Source organism: Euprymna scolopes, chromosome 6, assembly GCF_053919585.1.
Source record: "Euprymna scolopes isolate OS-2025 chromosome 6, ASM5391958v1, whole genome shotgun sequence".
In the NCBI taxonomy this organism is placed as follows: Eukaryota; Metazoa; Mollusca; class Cephalopoda; order Sepiida; family Sepiolidae; genus Euprymna; species Euprymna scolopes.
The window spans coordinates 78,569,981-78,586,406 of record NC_136487.1 but is presented as its reverse complement, the minus strand read 5'-3'; the positions used below and the strand labels follow the sequence as shown (position 1 = coordinate 78,586,406).

Below are 16,426 nucleotides of genomic sequence, written 5' to 3'. Positions count from 1 at the left end.
CTGCATCGCTGTAGTAGAACACATAGGTTCATTTAAACGGAAGGATATTACAGTGCACGTCCACAGTAAGTTCCTTTCATGCACTATTTAATAGGTGAGGCTGATTCATGAGGGGCACCCCGTGGGTGTTTTGTTGGTCACACAAAGGCTTTATGTCCGCCAAACGGATTTTTTGTATCAAGTTATAACACAAAATCTCGTAAAACTTTATTTATTAATGTCCTATTTATTTTGATAAAAAATGACTGATAGTAAACTTCTAATTATATATAACGAATCTGGGTTCTCGGCGTTGCTCGAGTGTTTGAAGGTGTTTGTTGAGCAAAAAAAAAAAAAACAGTGGTAATAGGCAGGCAGGCTCGAAGCCGTACAGCGAAGGAAGAAATGAACGTGAAAAAAAAAAAGTAACGTATTTCCCGTTGCGTCCATCCCCAGACCGGAAGTGGCGAATATTTAAATTAAGGCTAGTAAATCGAAAAAATGGGATGCCCAGTTGAGGGTAAAAGAATAAACGTGTTTAGCCATATTTTCGATATGTGTTGTCCGAAGGGTCGGTCTCCGAAACGATTCTTATCCCGGGAAAATCCGTTGCCTTTTTCGAAAGTTTAGACAGATATACAAACATACATACATGCATTTAAACAAACAGGTGAGATGTATATTATATATTATTATTACTAGTTACAAACAATGTTCCATCCTTGCGTAATCTTCAGTAGAGAAGATGCTTATTATGCTAGTCGAAAAATTCGAACCGAGATGCGAAGTTGTCTCTTCAGCTTGATATTCAACGCAGAGTCTTCCATCAATTAATATGGTAATAAAAAGCATGTTCTAGATTATATCGAATCGGCCATATATTGATCAACAACACTTTAGGAATTACGGCAAAATCACGTTGACATACTGGTTCTCGATGGATCACCGACGTTTAACAACGTTGAACCTGGCCAGTACTAGATTGGTGACTATTTGGGAATACTAAACGCTGTATGTAGATGGACGTCGACACCTGCCTGCAAGAGCTGCAAAACCTTAACGTCGTCATATCCCTTAACGTGTATATACCTACGCCTGGGGACCGCTTGTGAATTTAATAGTCCAATGAAAGTCCTCATTTGGAGGAAGCCAGTTCAACCTGACAAGGGTGAGTGTCGCTTCAGTAGAGTTTAACAATAGAGATCGGTACTTTAGTGTAAGCTGAGTTTAACTGATAGTGAATTATTTTAGAGCAGGAGACTCCAGCTTTCAAACCGGTTGGGAGAGTATTTATGACTTATTAGAGGTATGCAGACCAACATTTAAAAATTGACATGAATTGGCCAAGAAACAGATGGCGAATAAAACAAGGTTAACGGGTCTTTATTTGACAATTCTTGATTTGTTACAAAATTAACGTTCGAAGATTCATTCAACCATGTCATTATGTGTAAGTATTCGATTTAGAAGCATGTAATTCGTGCATTTCTGACGCTAATAAATGGGAGGAGCAGGACGTCCGTCACAAATGTTTTATTGCAATGGTTTCTCAACTGCAATAAGTAACCACCTCAGCTTGTTATCCAAAAAGAATGAAACTTGTCTCGGATGCAATATGCAGGCAGAGAAGACAAGTGTAAATGAGAGCCGACAGAGAAATAAGTTATTTATACAAAAGTAGGCAAATTTGGGCATATATATATATATACATATATATATACATATATAGTCATCCACATACATTACTGTTTCGCTGTATCACAGTCATCAGTGCGGCTAGACAGGCAACTACCTTATATATATATATATATATATATATATATATATATATATATATATATATATATATATATATATATATATATATAAGACAAACTCCGCGAAATAATGACTATGTGAATTGTTTTTTGGGAGTGTTCAGTCGAACAACAAATTTTGATTTTAAAGTTCCTTACAGTCTTGATTTTCTTTCTTTTATAATAAGCTCTACTCTCTATTGCGTACTGAGCTTTTTTATTCGGTTGGGATTAAACTAACTATATATAAATACTGATAGTTATATTAGATTAAAGATTTCTATTGCGTATGTCAGATAAGAAACTACATCCATTTCATTACGATATGTATGCATATATATATATATATATATATATATATATATATATATATATATATAATCAACTTTTTTGATGATTTCATAAGTTCCAAATCTCAGCGAATATTGGTCAGGACGTAGCAAATAAAAGTTGTTGGAAAGGTACTGACCTGATGTGTGTAGTTGGCTCTGTGACATTTACTCTTAAGCTCACACATCTTGCGCCTTATTTTGGCACTATATTACAGCAATAAAATGTTTCAGCCATTTTTTTTACTGGTTTTGCATATTAATTACTAAATATCTTCCCCAAATATCTGCCCTTCGTGGAGGGTGGACTAAACTTGCTGCTATGGTTTCAAATTCTCTAAAATACCAGCAAGGGAGGACTTGATTCAAAATATTTCCTATAGGTTATATCTGCACACTTTGGTTTTCTTATATAAAGTAATTTTCACCCTGTATAAAGATTTTTTATACTGAATATATATATAAATATATATATATATATGTGTGTGTGTGTGTGTGTGTGTGTGTGTGTGTGTGCGTATATTGACGGCAAAAACAATGCCCGCAATTTGTTTAAACAGTTACATTAAATTTAGCTTAAATTTGCAGTTTTTTGGAAAAATTACAGGTGCGGACTGTCTGTTTGTCGCATATATATATATATATATATATATATATATATATATATATATATATATATATATATATATATATATATATATCAGTTCCCTGGTATAAAATATCCTCTGAAATAAAATAAAGCTTATAAAACGTATAAAACGTATCACTTACAAAAGTTAAAGATCTATGTTAAAACGCAAGCATTAACAAGAAGATTTAGTCGAAGACAGATTTAAATCATCTTTAAAATAATCGACACAATATCCAATCAAGTTGAAATGATGATAAACATTCTAAGAGGAACGCAATTAAACGAACAATCTCGTTAAGGTTTCTGAAGGGGCATCCAGTCACCTGAACACTGTTAAATTTTCGATCGCTTCCATTATATTTACAATATTTATATTATTTTATTGGCTGAAGATTTATGCGGAAAACACAAAATGTGTGGCTTAATGCTCTGGAATTCACATGGGTAATAAATAAGCAGGATAATGTAGATGCCATGAGATTTGTTACCATTTTTAATAGTTGATACACTTTAGATGGTTCTTTTCTATAATCAGCATCATCGTCGTCATCGGCATCCTTATGCCTGTGTTCATTATTTTTTTTATAATATTTTTTAAATTTCTATCATTTCTATAATGTTGCTAATACTACTACTACCTTGCTAGTCTTGATACTACATTGCTAATCGATGACTTCTCAAGAGACAATGGATAATCCCTGTGTGTAATTGTAATGTTAGAGTTGCGCAATCCAATGGACATCTCTCGTGAATCGGAACTGCTTGAGTCCATTGGCAAGGAAGATCAATGACGACTGGAAACCATGCCAAAATACCGGAGAGCATATGCAGCATCAAGAATTCCAAAAATGGTCACTCATTTTAGTTATGACCAGGCTCTACGTTGCTTACCTTTGGTAATAAAACAGGGATCGATGTGTCAACGTAATCATGCCGTGCATTGCTTATTCTGCTACTAATACATCGTGGAACAATAAAATTATTGCCTTACAGAAAAAAAAAACAATCTCGATACAGGTCCGAAACGTCAAGTAATAATCAGTATGTTGTTGCTAGCAAGCTTGCTTTCGGGTTGTAGGAGGTGATATTGGTGATGTTCTCGACATATGACCAAACGAAGTAGTTCAGCGGGTTGAGGCCGGGTGAAGAGGAGGCCAGTGAGAAACAGGTACAAAGTCGTAGGAATCCTTCTGAAGGCAAGCCTGGGTCTATTTGGACATAGGTCGGCGCCGAGCCCAGCTGCCACACCCAGCGTCAACCATCGGGCACCTGATTGCAACATGGGATAACCACACTGTTCAGCACAACCAAGGTACACTTTTATGTTGATTTTCAAGCCGACTTCGAAGATATGAGGGCCTCACTTGATCACCAAAGACCATAATTGGATCCTCGTCAATAAAGTCTCTGCCCTAAAGAAAACGTCACTACAGCTTTATTCTAAAAACTTATTATGAAAACAATCAATTAAGATAACTTGATTGCTTAGTAGAACTGACATCCATTCAATGTAGCCACTATCTGCCTCAATTACCGCCTCGATACGAGTCCGGAACTGGTAGCATTCCTTTTCTGCAAGCCGAATAGAGGCAATCAGATTCGCTTTACTGTTGTGAGAGGTCATATTAGTGATGTTCTAAACATATGACAAAACGAAGTAGTTCAGTGAGTTTGGGTCGAAGAGTAAGGAGACAGCAAGAGAAGAGTACAAAGTCGTAGTATTCCTTCTGAAGCCAAGCCTGAACGCGTGGGCCTGCGCAGAATCGTGCTGTCACACCGAGGGTTTGCCAGCGGCCACCAAATTGCACCAGAGGATCACCACACACTTAAGCACATCCAGTTAGACTTTAGTGTTGACTTTCAAGCCGACTTTAAACATGTGAGGTTGTATGATGTGATCCTCACTTGAAAACTATACAGAAGACAATAACCGTCACCAGAGACATGGTTGAGCAGTGCCCTCATGCGTTGAACCGTCTGGATTTGCATTTTGAGGGTGCTGGTTATGGTCATTTTTTCATAACTTGGATCAGTAGAGAGCATGAGTTGTACAGAGGCACATCTCCGATCCTGCTCGTTGAACATTGTGTAACTTTCAGATATGATAGAAGGCTCCTATAGCCTTTGCGATTTATACACAACTGAATTAGTAGACAGTCTGCAAAAAAAGAAGAGAACCCCAGTTTTCATCAAACGGAAATGGAATCATGTCGTATTTTCTAGAACAATTTTACCGTCCCACCACATAATAATATTCTGTTTGTTTATTGTTTATTTTTTACTTTAACTTTAATCTTTTGTCTTTTTTATTCGTCTTTTCCCCCTCTTCTGTCTTCCTCGCCTTATTTTCTATCACTTTTCTAATCGCTTCCGCGTTGTATCATTTTCACGGCCTGTACTTTTGCTTTCGCCTTCGTTCATCTGTTATCTAGTTTCCAAGACTACAACTTTTAACCACCAATAGTGCGAGTCCTCCTCCTCCTCCTCCTTTTTCTTTTCTTCTTTTCTTCTTCTTCATTTTACTATTCTCTCTACTTTATTTTGTAATCTTGATTTGTCGTTGTCTCTTTTACGTTGTTAGCTTTATTTCTTTCCGCTTTCTTATATTTCTCTTTTCTTTCCTTTGTCATTTTATCTTTCTTTTATTTCTTATTTGTTACTCATTTTTATTTTTGTCTTCGTTTTTTTTTTTTTTTTGCTTTGATTTTATTTTCATTCATGTTTCTCTTATACTTTCTATTTCCTCTTTTTCCTTTATCTTCAGGTCCTTTCGATAACTTTTGCAAAAGAATTTGTTCTGTCGAAACAGCCACTTATCAATGATTTCTCGTTGGAGGCGAATATTAGTTTTTACTGGAATTTGAGTGGCAAAATCCCTTCCCAAGGTCCCCGCCCTCTTTGCACTCAGACAACGGAGGTCTGGCCATGGCTTTCTGTCCTCGGTCTTTCCATCCTTATTATTTTGTGTAGTGCCCGTTTATGGTGAAACTCACGGGGGAAAAAAAGGGGAACGATATCTTACAATTATGCAGTTTCCTGTAATGTTCCTTTGTGTTTTACATCTGTAGCCATTTCTATGTCCAGTTTGTGTGTGTAGTTCACGTGTGGTGTTAGTTTCCACATCTTATGATTGTCCATGATATTTCTGCAGTTTTCTTTGTTAAACTCTGTCGTAAGCAAATATTATTATAAGGGAAAGTAACGAAAATCAAAGCCAATGGGATTGGCCTGCAATTAAGAAATATTTTCCATACAATAATCTGCAGACAGTCACCTTAAACAGGCGGCATTAAAAAACTAACATTCCCCCGACAACAAGTAATATTTAATATTTACCTGATCATATCTTGTCTCCAAGACATAATTTTTGCAAAGACCCTTTTCAAAGCATTAAAGCAGGTAGTGTTACAGACCCTATATAGTGAGGTGTGTTCACGAAAGAGAGAGAGAGAGAGAATGAGAGAGAGAGAGAAGGAGAGAGAGAAAACAAGACAGAGAGGAAAAAGAGAGGGGCGATTGCGCGAGTTTTCGGTCACGTGGTTTAAAGAATTTCTCCTATCTCGTTCTAGTGATGAGAACAGTCGTTAAACAATTATATAGAACGAAAATTGCAACTTTTGGGGTGGGGGCGTGGTGGTATATGGAGCACTTAGTTTCGTGGCAAGTTTAAAACAAGCAAATATTATTAAAAAGGCAATAAAAGTAAAAACAAAACCAGTTGGAATGTCCTTGAAATTAAGAGATATTTTCCATACATTATTATTATTTGCTCAAAAGGAGCTTTCACACAGGTCATCAAAGACCTCTCCTTGAAAACACCCTGTGGTGTTCCCTGAAAGCTGAGTAAAAAAAATCCCCCCCAGATTTTTAGTACTCTCCACCGCCTTCGGTAATATTTGCAGATAAATGTGCGTTATCGCAACAGCTTCTTTCCATTGATTTTATGCTGGCAGCGGCTATTGGCACCTACTAGAATTCGAGTGGCAATAAGCCTACCCAAGGTCATAGTTCTCTTTCCACTTGTCTAGCGGAGGCCTGGTCACTGCTCCCTCCTCGCTCTTTCAATCCTACTTTGCCCTTCTCGACCATTTGGCATCACCTTTCCGGGGGGGCCGATGATGGGGCAATGGAAGGGGGGTGTGGGATAACGAACTTGTAGACATGCAGCTTCAATGTTCTTGGTTGCATGTAACGCTTCTTCATGTTTTGCCTCTAGTTGTCTGCCCCGCGCATGCAGTTCATGTGTGTTAATCTCCGCATTACAGAGTTTTCCTTAATATTTCAGCTGTTTACATTATTGTTATTCGTTGTATTTTTCCAGCCATTCCTCCGATTCCCATTTCTCCTATTCTTTTTTTCAAGGCTTTTCGGAATTGTTTCTAATGCTCCTACTATTATAGGTATTATCCTGATTTTCTTCATCATCCATATCCCTTTTAGTTCTCTGGCTAGATTTGTGTATTTGATCCGTTTCTCCTTTTCTTTGATATTCATCATGTGGTCAGCTGTAACAGCAACACTTACGATCTGACAGGACTTTTCTTTCTTGTAAATTTATTACGACATCCGGTTTTTTTTTTGCTTGGATTGGGTCTGTTTCTTTGTATGTCCATGTCCCATAGAATTTTGTGATTTTTGTTTACAGGTACTGTTACCGGCTTATGCTTGTTCCAATTGGTTGTTTGCATAATTCTCAGTGCACTACCCTCCCCACTTGTGCGTGCCTATTCCTTATTCATTTGGAACTTATTTGCTGCATCAGCTTACTATATGGTTTATCGTTTGGTCGCTTCGTCCACAGAGTCTACATTCGCTGTTTTCTTATATTTTGTCGATCTTTGCTTTGATGTGGTTTGTTTTTATTGGTTTATCTTATGCGGCAGTTATTAGGAATTCAGTTTCTCGGTTTAGGTGTCCTTTTCGCATCCAGGTTCAAATATTTCGTTATTCTCATCCTTTGTCATCCTTACGAATTTTCGGTGTAGTTTTTTTTTCCTTTCGATTATTTTTCTTGTCTTATCCTTTGTCTCTCTGTTTTCTGTTTTGTTGATTTTGTCAGTGTCTCTCGCCGCCATAATTATCCTTCCAGCTTTCTGCATTATTTATTTTTGTAGTTCTTTCTTTGGTGTCATTCACACAGTCTCCTATACAAACCGGTCCTCTCCCACCGTCTTTCTTTTTCACATAGTGGGCCAATATCGTCTTTTTGGGGTAGTGCATTGTGCATGGTCCTGAGTTTCCTGGTCTACTGATCGAACTGTCTCAGTCCTTCTTTAATCCCCTTCCTGAACCGTCCAAAGTATCTTACTAGTAATCCTGCCCATGTAGTTATACATTTTATTAGTGTTTTGCTATATAATTTGTTTACAGGAGATTTCTTTTTCTCCTGAGGTATTCCTATTATGTGTACTGACTAGGAGTTCTCACAAAGATCAATATCAAAGATATCTCAACGAAAATAATCGGTGATGTTCTCTGGAGTTTGGATGAAAGCAAGTCTCTTCAAATTGCCAATACGTCACATCTTTTCGAGAAACATTCCAAATAAAAATTCATAATATCAACAGTCTTTTTCCATTGATTTCTCGCATTCAATCGTAGTAGTAGTAGTAGTAGCAGCAGCAGTAGTAGTAGTAGTAGTAGTAGTAGTAGTAGTATTTCATCTTTTCGTCTTCGATTTCTTTTATTTTGCAATTTCTTGCTTTACTTTTTAGTTTGTTTTTAATATAATTTTACCTTTCCTTCTTCGGTTTCTTCTTTGCAACTCTTCTTTAATGTATTCTTCTTCTTCTTCTTCTTCTTATTATTATTATTATTATTATTATTATTATTATTATTATAATTATTTAGGTTATTATTATATATATTATTATCATTTTTATGTTATTATTATTATTAACGTTGTTGTTAATATTATCGTTTATATTATTTTATTTATCATTATTATTGTTATTATTATTTATATTATTATTAATCTTATTATTTATATTATTATTTATGATATTAGTATTTATAGTATTAGTAATATTATTATTATTTTATATTATTATTATTTATATTATTAGTAGTATTATTTTTATCATAATTAATATTATTATTACTATTATTATTAATATTATTATCATTATTTGTTCATTATCATTATCATTATTATTAATATTTGTATTATCATTATTATTTTTATTAGCATAATTATTTATACTAGCGGGATCTGGGGAAATTCCACATAGGATTTATTCATATGTAATATATTGATGTTGTCATTCTGTAGATGTCCATTGTAAATGGAGACGCTTTGATATTGTTGTAGCTTTTTTGTTAAAACTGCAAAAGTTTTTATCTAAGCTAGCATGAACGCCCGGTAAAGTTCGGTCGTAAAGTACGCTTAAATATGATATTTTAATTCTTGCAGATTTCGTATATATTATTATAGAGTTAATGTTCTATCGATTTTTATATATTATAGAGTTGTGATTTATAAAATAAAAAAATATATCCATATGACTTGGGTGCATTAGCTTGAATCGAAACTGAAATAAATACTTATGAAATATATATATATATATATATATATATATATATATATATATATATATATAACTTGAGTTTCTTCAGTCGTAATCGAAACCGAAACCAAAACTTATGAAGAATTCTTGGTAAAATTATTTATGACAAGAAATAAAAGAACATAACAATTAAACGACCCGGATGTAAGCCTGACACAGAAAAGAACACATATATCGTATTAATATATAGATAACTTTTTTTTAATTCATTTTCTTCTTTAATTCCTTCTACTTTTACTACTGATACTCCTTCAGTTTCTTTTTCTTTCTTCTCCGTGTTTCTCCCAGTTGTTCGCCACCCCATCTTTTACTAGTTTCTATTCTTTTCCTTTTTCTTAACCAATTCTTTTTCTCGAAATGATTCGTACCAATTTCTCGTTTGTTTTTTCTTCAAATGTTTCCCGTTTGAATTTCGTCGTCGATGTTCTTACGCCTTTTTTTATATACTTTCTTTTCCTGGTGCTTTTCTTCCTTTCTTTCTTTCTTATTTGTGCATCTCCTTCAACACTTTCTCGTTATATAACCTCTACTGTTCGATAATAAAACAAACGCCAATGAGGTTTGCATGAATTATGCAGAGATTATAAAAACAAGCAAGCCAACAAACGTCAGAATAATAATCAACCAATCTAATATAAACATTTTTACAATGGTTTTAGATCGTGAAAATCCGCTGAAGATCTGAGAATTTACTTCACAATTTGATGTTTTTAACAATGGTTTAAATATAATTGCAACCAGAGGTTAAACAGTATTAAGTGGCAGGAACAATTTCATGTTTCCTCGGGGAGCCTTTCAACAATCTCAAGTGGTCGGCTTTCTGAAGACGTCGAATTACGCTGACTTGGCTAAAAATATGTAAAATCGCAGTTGAAATGCGGAAAGTTTTCGCTTCAATACATTATTCTATAAAGTCAAAGATCAATAGAGATGGTTTCCATTTTTATTCATACGCTCTACTATATCACATATAATAATAAGTGAACCTCGGTTTTACTTTCGCTATCCTCGTAAACCCTACTTTCCATATTTTCTCCTTGAATTCCTATATTCTATGAGCGGTTAGTCTTTGATTAAGGAGAAAAATTGGTGTTTTTTTTTTAGACGAAATTGATCCGCATAACACTTGTCGATTGAAACTATTATTTTTAGCTCCTTGTTTCAAATGGTGTCATGCCTTGTCTGGAGAGATTTTCTATAAATATAAATGAAGAAGAAAATTAAAATGTAAAAAAAAGCTAATTAAGGAATCCATTCTTCACTGGGAAGGATATCATAACTAGGGCTATGAACTCGCAATATTCTTTCATTGTCATGACTCTCGGGTATATATCCGACACAGTTAGACACAATTAATTGAGAACCACATCACTCTATATAAAAGCATATAAGACATCAACGGATACACGCTTGAGAGTCAAAACAATAAAAAAGAACACGCTGTTGTCCTAGCCCCAAAACAAATAAAAACAGGGTGGTACGATAAAATTATCGCCCTAGAAAAGACAACATTATTCCATTTCCCTTTGATGAAAACCAATTTTATTTTTTTGTTGCAGACCATCTAATAGTTGGTCAGTTATGTACAAATCTCAAAAGCCATAAGAACCTTCTATCATGTCTGAAAATGAGACAATGTTTAACGAGCGAAATCTGAGATGCGCCACTGTACTACTCATGCTCTCTACTGATTCAAGTTATGACAACAGGACCATTACCAGCATCCTCCAAATCAACATCCGGACGGTCAACGCTTGACAGCACAGCTCAATGAAGTTTCCGACAACGGTTATGATCTTTAGTGTGGTTTAAAGTGAGGGCCACATCATGCCACCCCACATCTTCAAAGTCGGCCCACAAGTTCAAAGTGACACAGGCTTGGCTTCAGAAGGAGTAATGCGACTTTGTAACTTTCCCTCATGGCCCCTTTACCCCTCGACCTGAACCCGCTGAACTATTGGTCATACGTCGAGAACATCACCAAACATGACCTCTCACAACCACAAACCCAGCCTGATCGCCTACATCCGCCCAGTATTCGATGATATCCCGCCGGCATGCTTCCAGTTCCGGATCCGTATCGAGGCAGTAATTGAGGGTGAATGCGGCAACATTGAATAGATGTCAGCTCTACTACATAATGAAGTTACCCGAATTGATTTTTTTTTCAATAGAATCTTTAAGATAAACTGCAGTGTTTTTTTTTTTTATTTCAGGCGACCACTTTATCGTTTCACCATGTATAAGCCACCATGCGACAATCTACAGAGGAAGTGATCATTTTTATTAACTGTCAACTTCCTAGGTCGTAATCTAGTAAACAATTTTTCGAATAGAAACATAACACAGGCACAAACACATACAAATATATACACGTATATATTTACATACGCGCACGCACATCCACACATCCACACACACACACACACAATATATATATATATATACATACATATATATATATATATATATATTTATATATATATATGTATATATATATATATATATATATATATATATAATGATTCTTTGAGGGGTAAAAAATTTATATACCACAATCATAAATGGTAAACTTAAATTCATAATTAAAAACGTTTAAAATAAAGTTAACGTTTAAAATAAAATTAACGGGGTGAGGAGAAGAGAAAAAAATGGGGAAGTCAGCTGACCGGTTTCACTCTCGTTTTATCAAAGCTGTATCGAGGGATTTGTTTTGGAGAGAAAAAAGCGAATGGGAATCGTAAATATGTACTAATAAAATCACATTGCGTTGCGTTATGTACGGAGAAAAACATGGGGGAAAGCGATTTAAATACAGCAACGTTATATTACTCGAAGATGCTAGAGACTAATCATGCTCGAACCAAAAGGCATCCCTTCTGTTTACAGAGGGAAGGCCTTCTCAACCGAACATGAACAGTCGCCAAGATCTTTAAATGAAATAACGAGTGAACACAATTCAGGATTGAAAAAAAAAAAAAGCTGTGCAAAAGTTCGCTGCACAAGACGGTGTTTTTTTTATAAGATTGTAAGTAATTGAATATATATATATATATATATATATATATATATATATATATATATATATATATAAGAGCAAATAGTTAATAAAACATGTTGAAAAAACAATTGGAAAAAGATTTAAAAACATATTTAATCTGAAAAGGAAACACTTAATAAATGGATAGTCCTTAATCCGCGGAGTTTCGAAGAAATACTTTCCTTCTCATCAGAGGGTGGGAATTAGCAAAATGCGGGATCAATTTTGCATACAAAAGTATTTGATGAAACTGCAAGTAAGTCAAATATCTTACTTGATAACAAAAAGTGAAGCAGAGGGAATATGATGAAGAAAAATCGATTTCACGTGAATGAATAGTCTGGTGAAAGGTAAAATTTTATCATATATATATATATATATATATATATATCCCGTTTACATATTTTCATTCCTCCTTTGTGTCTCTTTATATTATCGATTGTATTGTCGATTGTATATTATTATAGTATTATCACATCTTAATGCTTGCTTATCCTATTAAATTGTTTTATAAGTAAGAGTGATCCATACACCCAGTCTTGAGAATATTTTTTGAATTCAAATAAAGCGATGTAGACCCTGCTCGGATGAAGATACTTGGTCTCGATCAAAACCAATGTCATCGCGGAAACATGATACGGTTGCTTTTTTTTTTTTTAATTCGTGGAACATATGTAAATGACCATTACAAATATTATATCATTATATTTAATATTATTATATGAAGATATTCAGATTACGGAAATAGCCATGTCTCGAAGAATTATGCAGTTTCTTCAGACCAAGGGTACACTGCCTCTGACGAACCTGTTTAATAAGATTGAAATAAATTATTTACTGATGTTTTCGCTCGGATTCTCTTCCATTTTTCCTTGTCAGTTATGCTCTAATTAAACTATCCCACTTCCTCTCCTTCCTTAAAATCAACCGTTATTGATCAATCCACATGGATTTTAAATTAGAGCAACTGAGTATATTTATTAAAACATATTCATCTTAAACTCTTTTCAAGTGTATATTGATCTATGTACATCCCAAACTTTCACAAGAAACACTCGTCTAGCTGTAAACACTATCAATAATTTCCCCACTCTTTATCTGTGCCTAAACCTAAACGTAGATTCCATGAACAAAGCTTCTTTCTTAGAACTGCACACCTGTGGAATTGTCTTCCGTTTTCCTGCTTTCCGGCTGACTACAATATGGTTGTGTTCAAGTCTAAAGTAAATAAGTTCTTGATGAGCCGTTCCATATAAGTTATTAAATTTACCAAATTTTCATTACTAATGATTACTATATTGACCAATTTCTACTGTACACTCTTTAACCCTTATCCTTGAGTGGCCTCTGGGCCTTGATAATGTGGTGATGCCTTTGTAAAAAAAAAAATCAGATCTACAGATTATATTTGACTGGCGATAATTATGTATAGCTGCACTGATGAGTGCCATGAACATGAACCAAACATGTCTGTCGGTAATAAATATTTATCAAATGTTAATTACTTTTTAACTCCTTGCAAACCTAGCGCTTTAAGGAAAATAAAAATAAAATTAATTTAATTGAACTTGTGGATTTTTGTATAATCTATTTAGACATTAGATTCAATCTTCTTCCTTGTGGAATTGAACTTCATTGATTACGTAATTGATTTATTTTAATGGTTTAATTTATTTATTAAGACTTTTTGTTGTTGTTGATTTTTAAATTTCATTTATATATTCTTTTCTATTGAAATGCCTTTTAGTTCACAAAATAGTTCTCACATATTTTCAGATTTCTGCTAATTAGTGATCAAAAGTAACTTACTTTGAAAATCCATCTACGTAAGATTTTCTTTATTACAATTCCTCGTTTAAATTGTTAGTAAATTAATAAATGTAGTAGTTTATTAATTTTTTTAATTTTAGTTATCAAGCTTTCTCATGTCCTAATGGTTATCGTACTTGACTACCTGTTTTAGGTTTGGTTGCGATCTCGGCTCGGGTATTTTCTTGAGTTGAAAAAAATGAACTGTTTAGAAAAAACATTATACTAGCCTGCACATGTCTCGGTTTCTGTATCAATTAAAATAAAATATGTATGCGTATTTTACGACCAGGCAAAGTCGGGTGGCTTATTTAGTATTGAATAAACTTATTTCTGCCAGCGTATGACTTTGCATAAACGTATGACTACACGAATTGCATTTATCATTATAACACATGTCTTTATCTTTTTTTCTATTTTCAGATAATCCAAGTATCAACTAAGGCATCGAGGCTGTCACCTCAATCAACCAGGAAACGGATGTGTCATTTGGAGGATGCATCCGTTTTGAATCTAAATCACGAACACACAATCAAAATGGCTGCTTTTTACGTTGCATACAACTTCACAAGATTCACATGAAAATAGTGCCAAAAGAATATTAGCTAAAGCAGGAGTAACAACAAGGTGATAATCTTTATATAGATTTCGTTAGATACATGTTTAATTTTACACAAATTAACTGTACTCGACGAACATTTATATACTGTTCCAATAATAACTCTTGATATATGGATACATCGACTAGATAAAATTTGACCGAAGCTCATTTAACAAATTAGAAATACCACAGACGAATGCATCTATATGTTATTAGTTAGAAATTGATATAGATAAAAGTTATAATGTTGCCTTATCATAGCATTTTATTGCAGTTTCACAGGGTAGCCAATAGGTAAAACGATAAATGTAAAAGATATACAGTCTTTAGACATTTTAACAAACATACTAATTAAATGAATAAAATTATTCTTAAAATAACAACTAAAACACTATATAATTTCTGATGATCGGATGTCACATGAAACCGAAATAAAGTGTTGCCAGTAAAATGTATATATATATATATATATATACATATATATATATACATATATATATATATATACATATATATATATATATATATATATATATATATATATATATATAAGAAGTTATTGTAGTTTGCTGGAAGCGATGAGTAACGCGTATATAAAATATAAAAGAAAGTTCAGTATGTAGGAAGAAACACAATGCAGCGATGTAACGGATAGCAATTTGAAAGCAATTTGATATATAATGGTGAAACAAGGTACGCAATTTCAACTGCATTGATCCGATGTATATATATATATATATATATATATATATATATATATATATATATATATATATATATATATATATATTGATGAGAAGGGAAAATAGGGTTCGTATATGAGGGAAACGGAAAAAGGCAGAAACAAAATTATTCATTATTAATCTTTATTTCAAAACATCATCAAGACGATCGATTTTAAAATACATAGCATACAAGTGCAGTATTTGGAAATATTTGGTGCGTTTATGACGTGAATAAAATATTTTGTTTCTTTTATGCTTCTTATCCGTTCTACAAAAGAATAAATTAATTTTTCACGTCATATTCGCATCACAATTTAAAAAAAACAATTATCGACTATTTTCCATTATCGCAAAATTATATATATATATATATATATATATATATATATATATATATATATATATATATATGTGTGTGTGTGTGTGTGTGTGTGTTTAATGTATTGTACTTTTTTTTTAAATTAATCATCTTGAGAAAGTATTGAAATAAGAACGAAACGTTGATGAGCATATAAAAATGGTTCCTTTTTTCCGTTTTTATTCTCTATACCAGATGTAAGAAAGCCTTCCACCTTAATAGTTTCTTCCCCAGAACTGCTATACTTTGGAATTCCCTTCCGGTTTTCATACTTTCAAAACTGTACTGGCATGCGTAAGATCAAGTGTAATTCAAACAGATATCTTGCTGCTCAACTCCCTACATAGTATCTCTGAAACTCATGTCCTTGATAGTACTTCCCATACATCAAAGTGGCACCGTGCCTTGTTTAGGGTGAAGATGTAAAAAAAATAAATAAATAAAAAAATAAAAAGCACACACGCGCACACACGCGCACACAAAAGTATATATGTGTGTATATGTGTGTCGTTGTGTGTGTGTGTGTTTGTGTGTGTGTGTGTATGTGTTCTCTGCATACATCCATCTATGAAAAGTTATGAATTGTAGAAGG

General features: G+C 33.7%; 1 protein-coding gene across 1 annotated transcript in view; it reads left to right on the top strand.

The window, feature by feature from the left end:
* The window catches only part of LOC145277718 (fasciclin-2-like), a 674,167-nt gene extending 658,287 nt beyond the window's left edge, over nt 1-15,880 (top strand). The window contains exons 7-8 of the mRNA XM_080129418.1: nt 1-65; nt 14,574-15,880. The exon at nt 1-65 is cut by the window's left edge and continues 73 nt beyond it. Of these exons, the coding sequence (XP_079985544.1) occupies nt 1-65; nt 14,574-14,593 (85 nt within the window). The 3' untranslated portion in view covers nt 14,594-15,880. The remainder of the gene's footprint in view (nt 66-14,573) is intronic.
* The last annotated feature ends 546 nt before the right edge of the window (nt 15,881-16,426 follow it).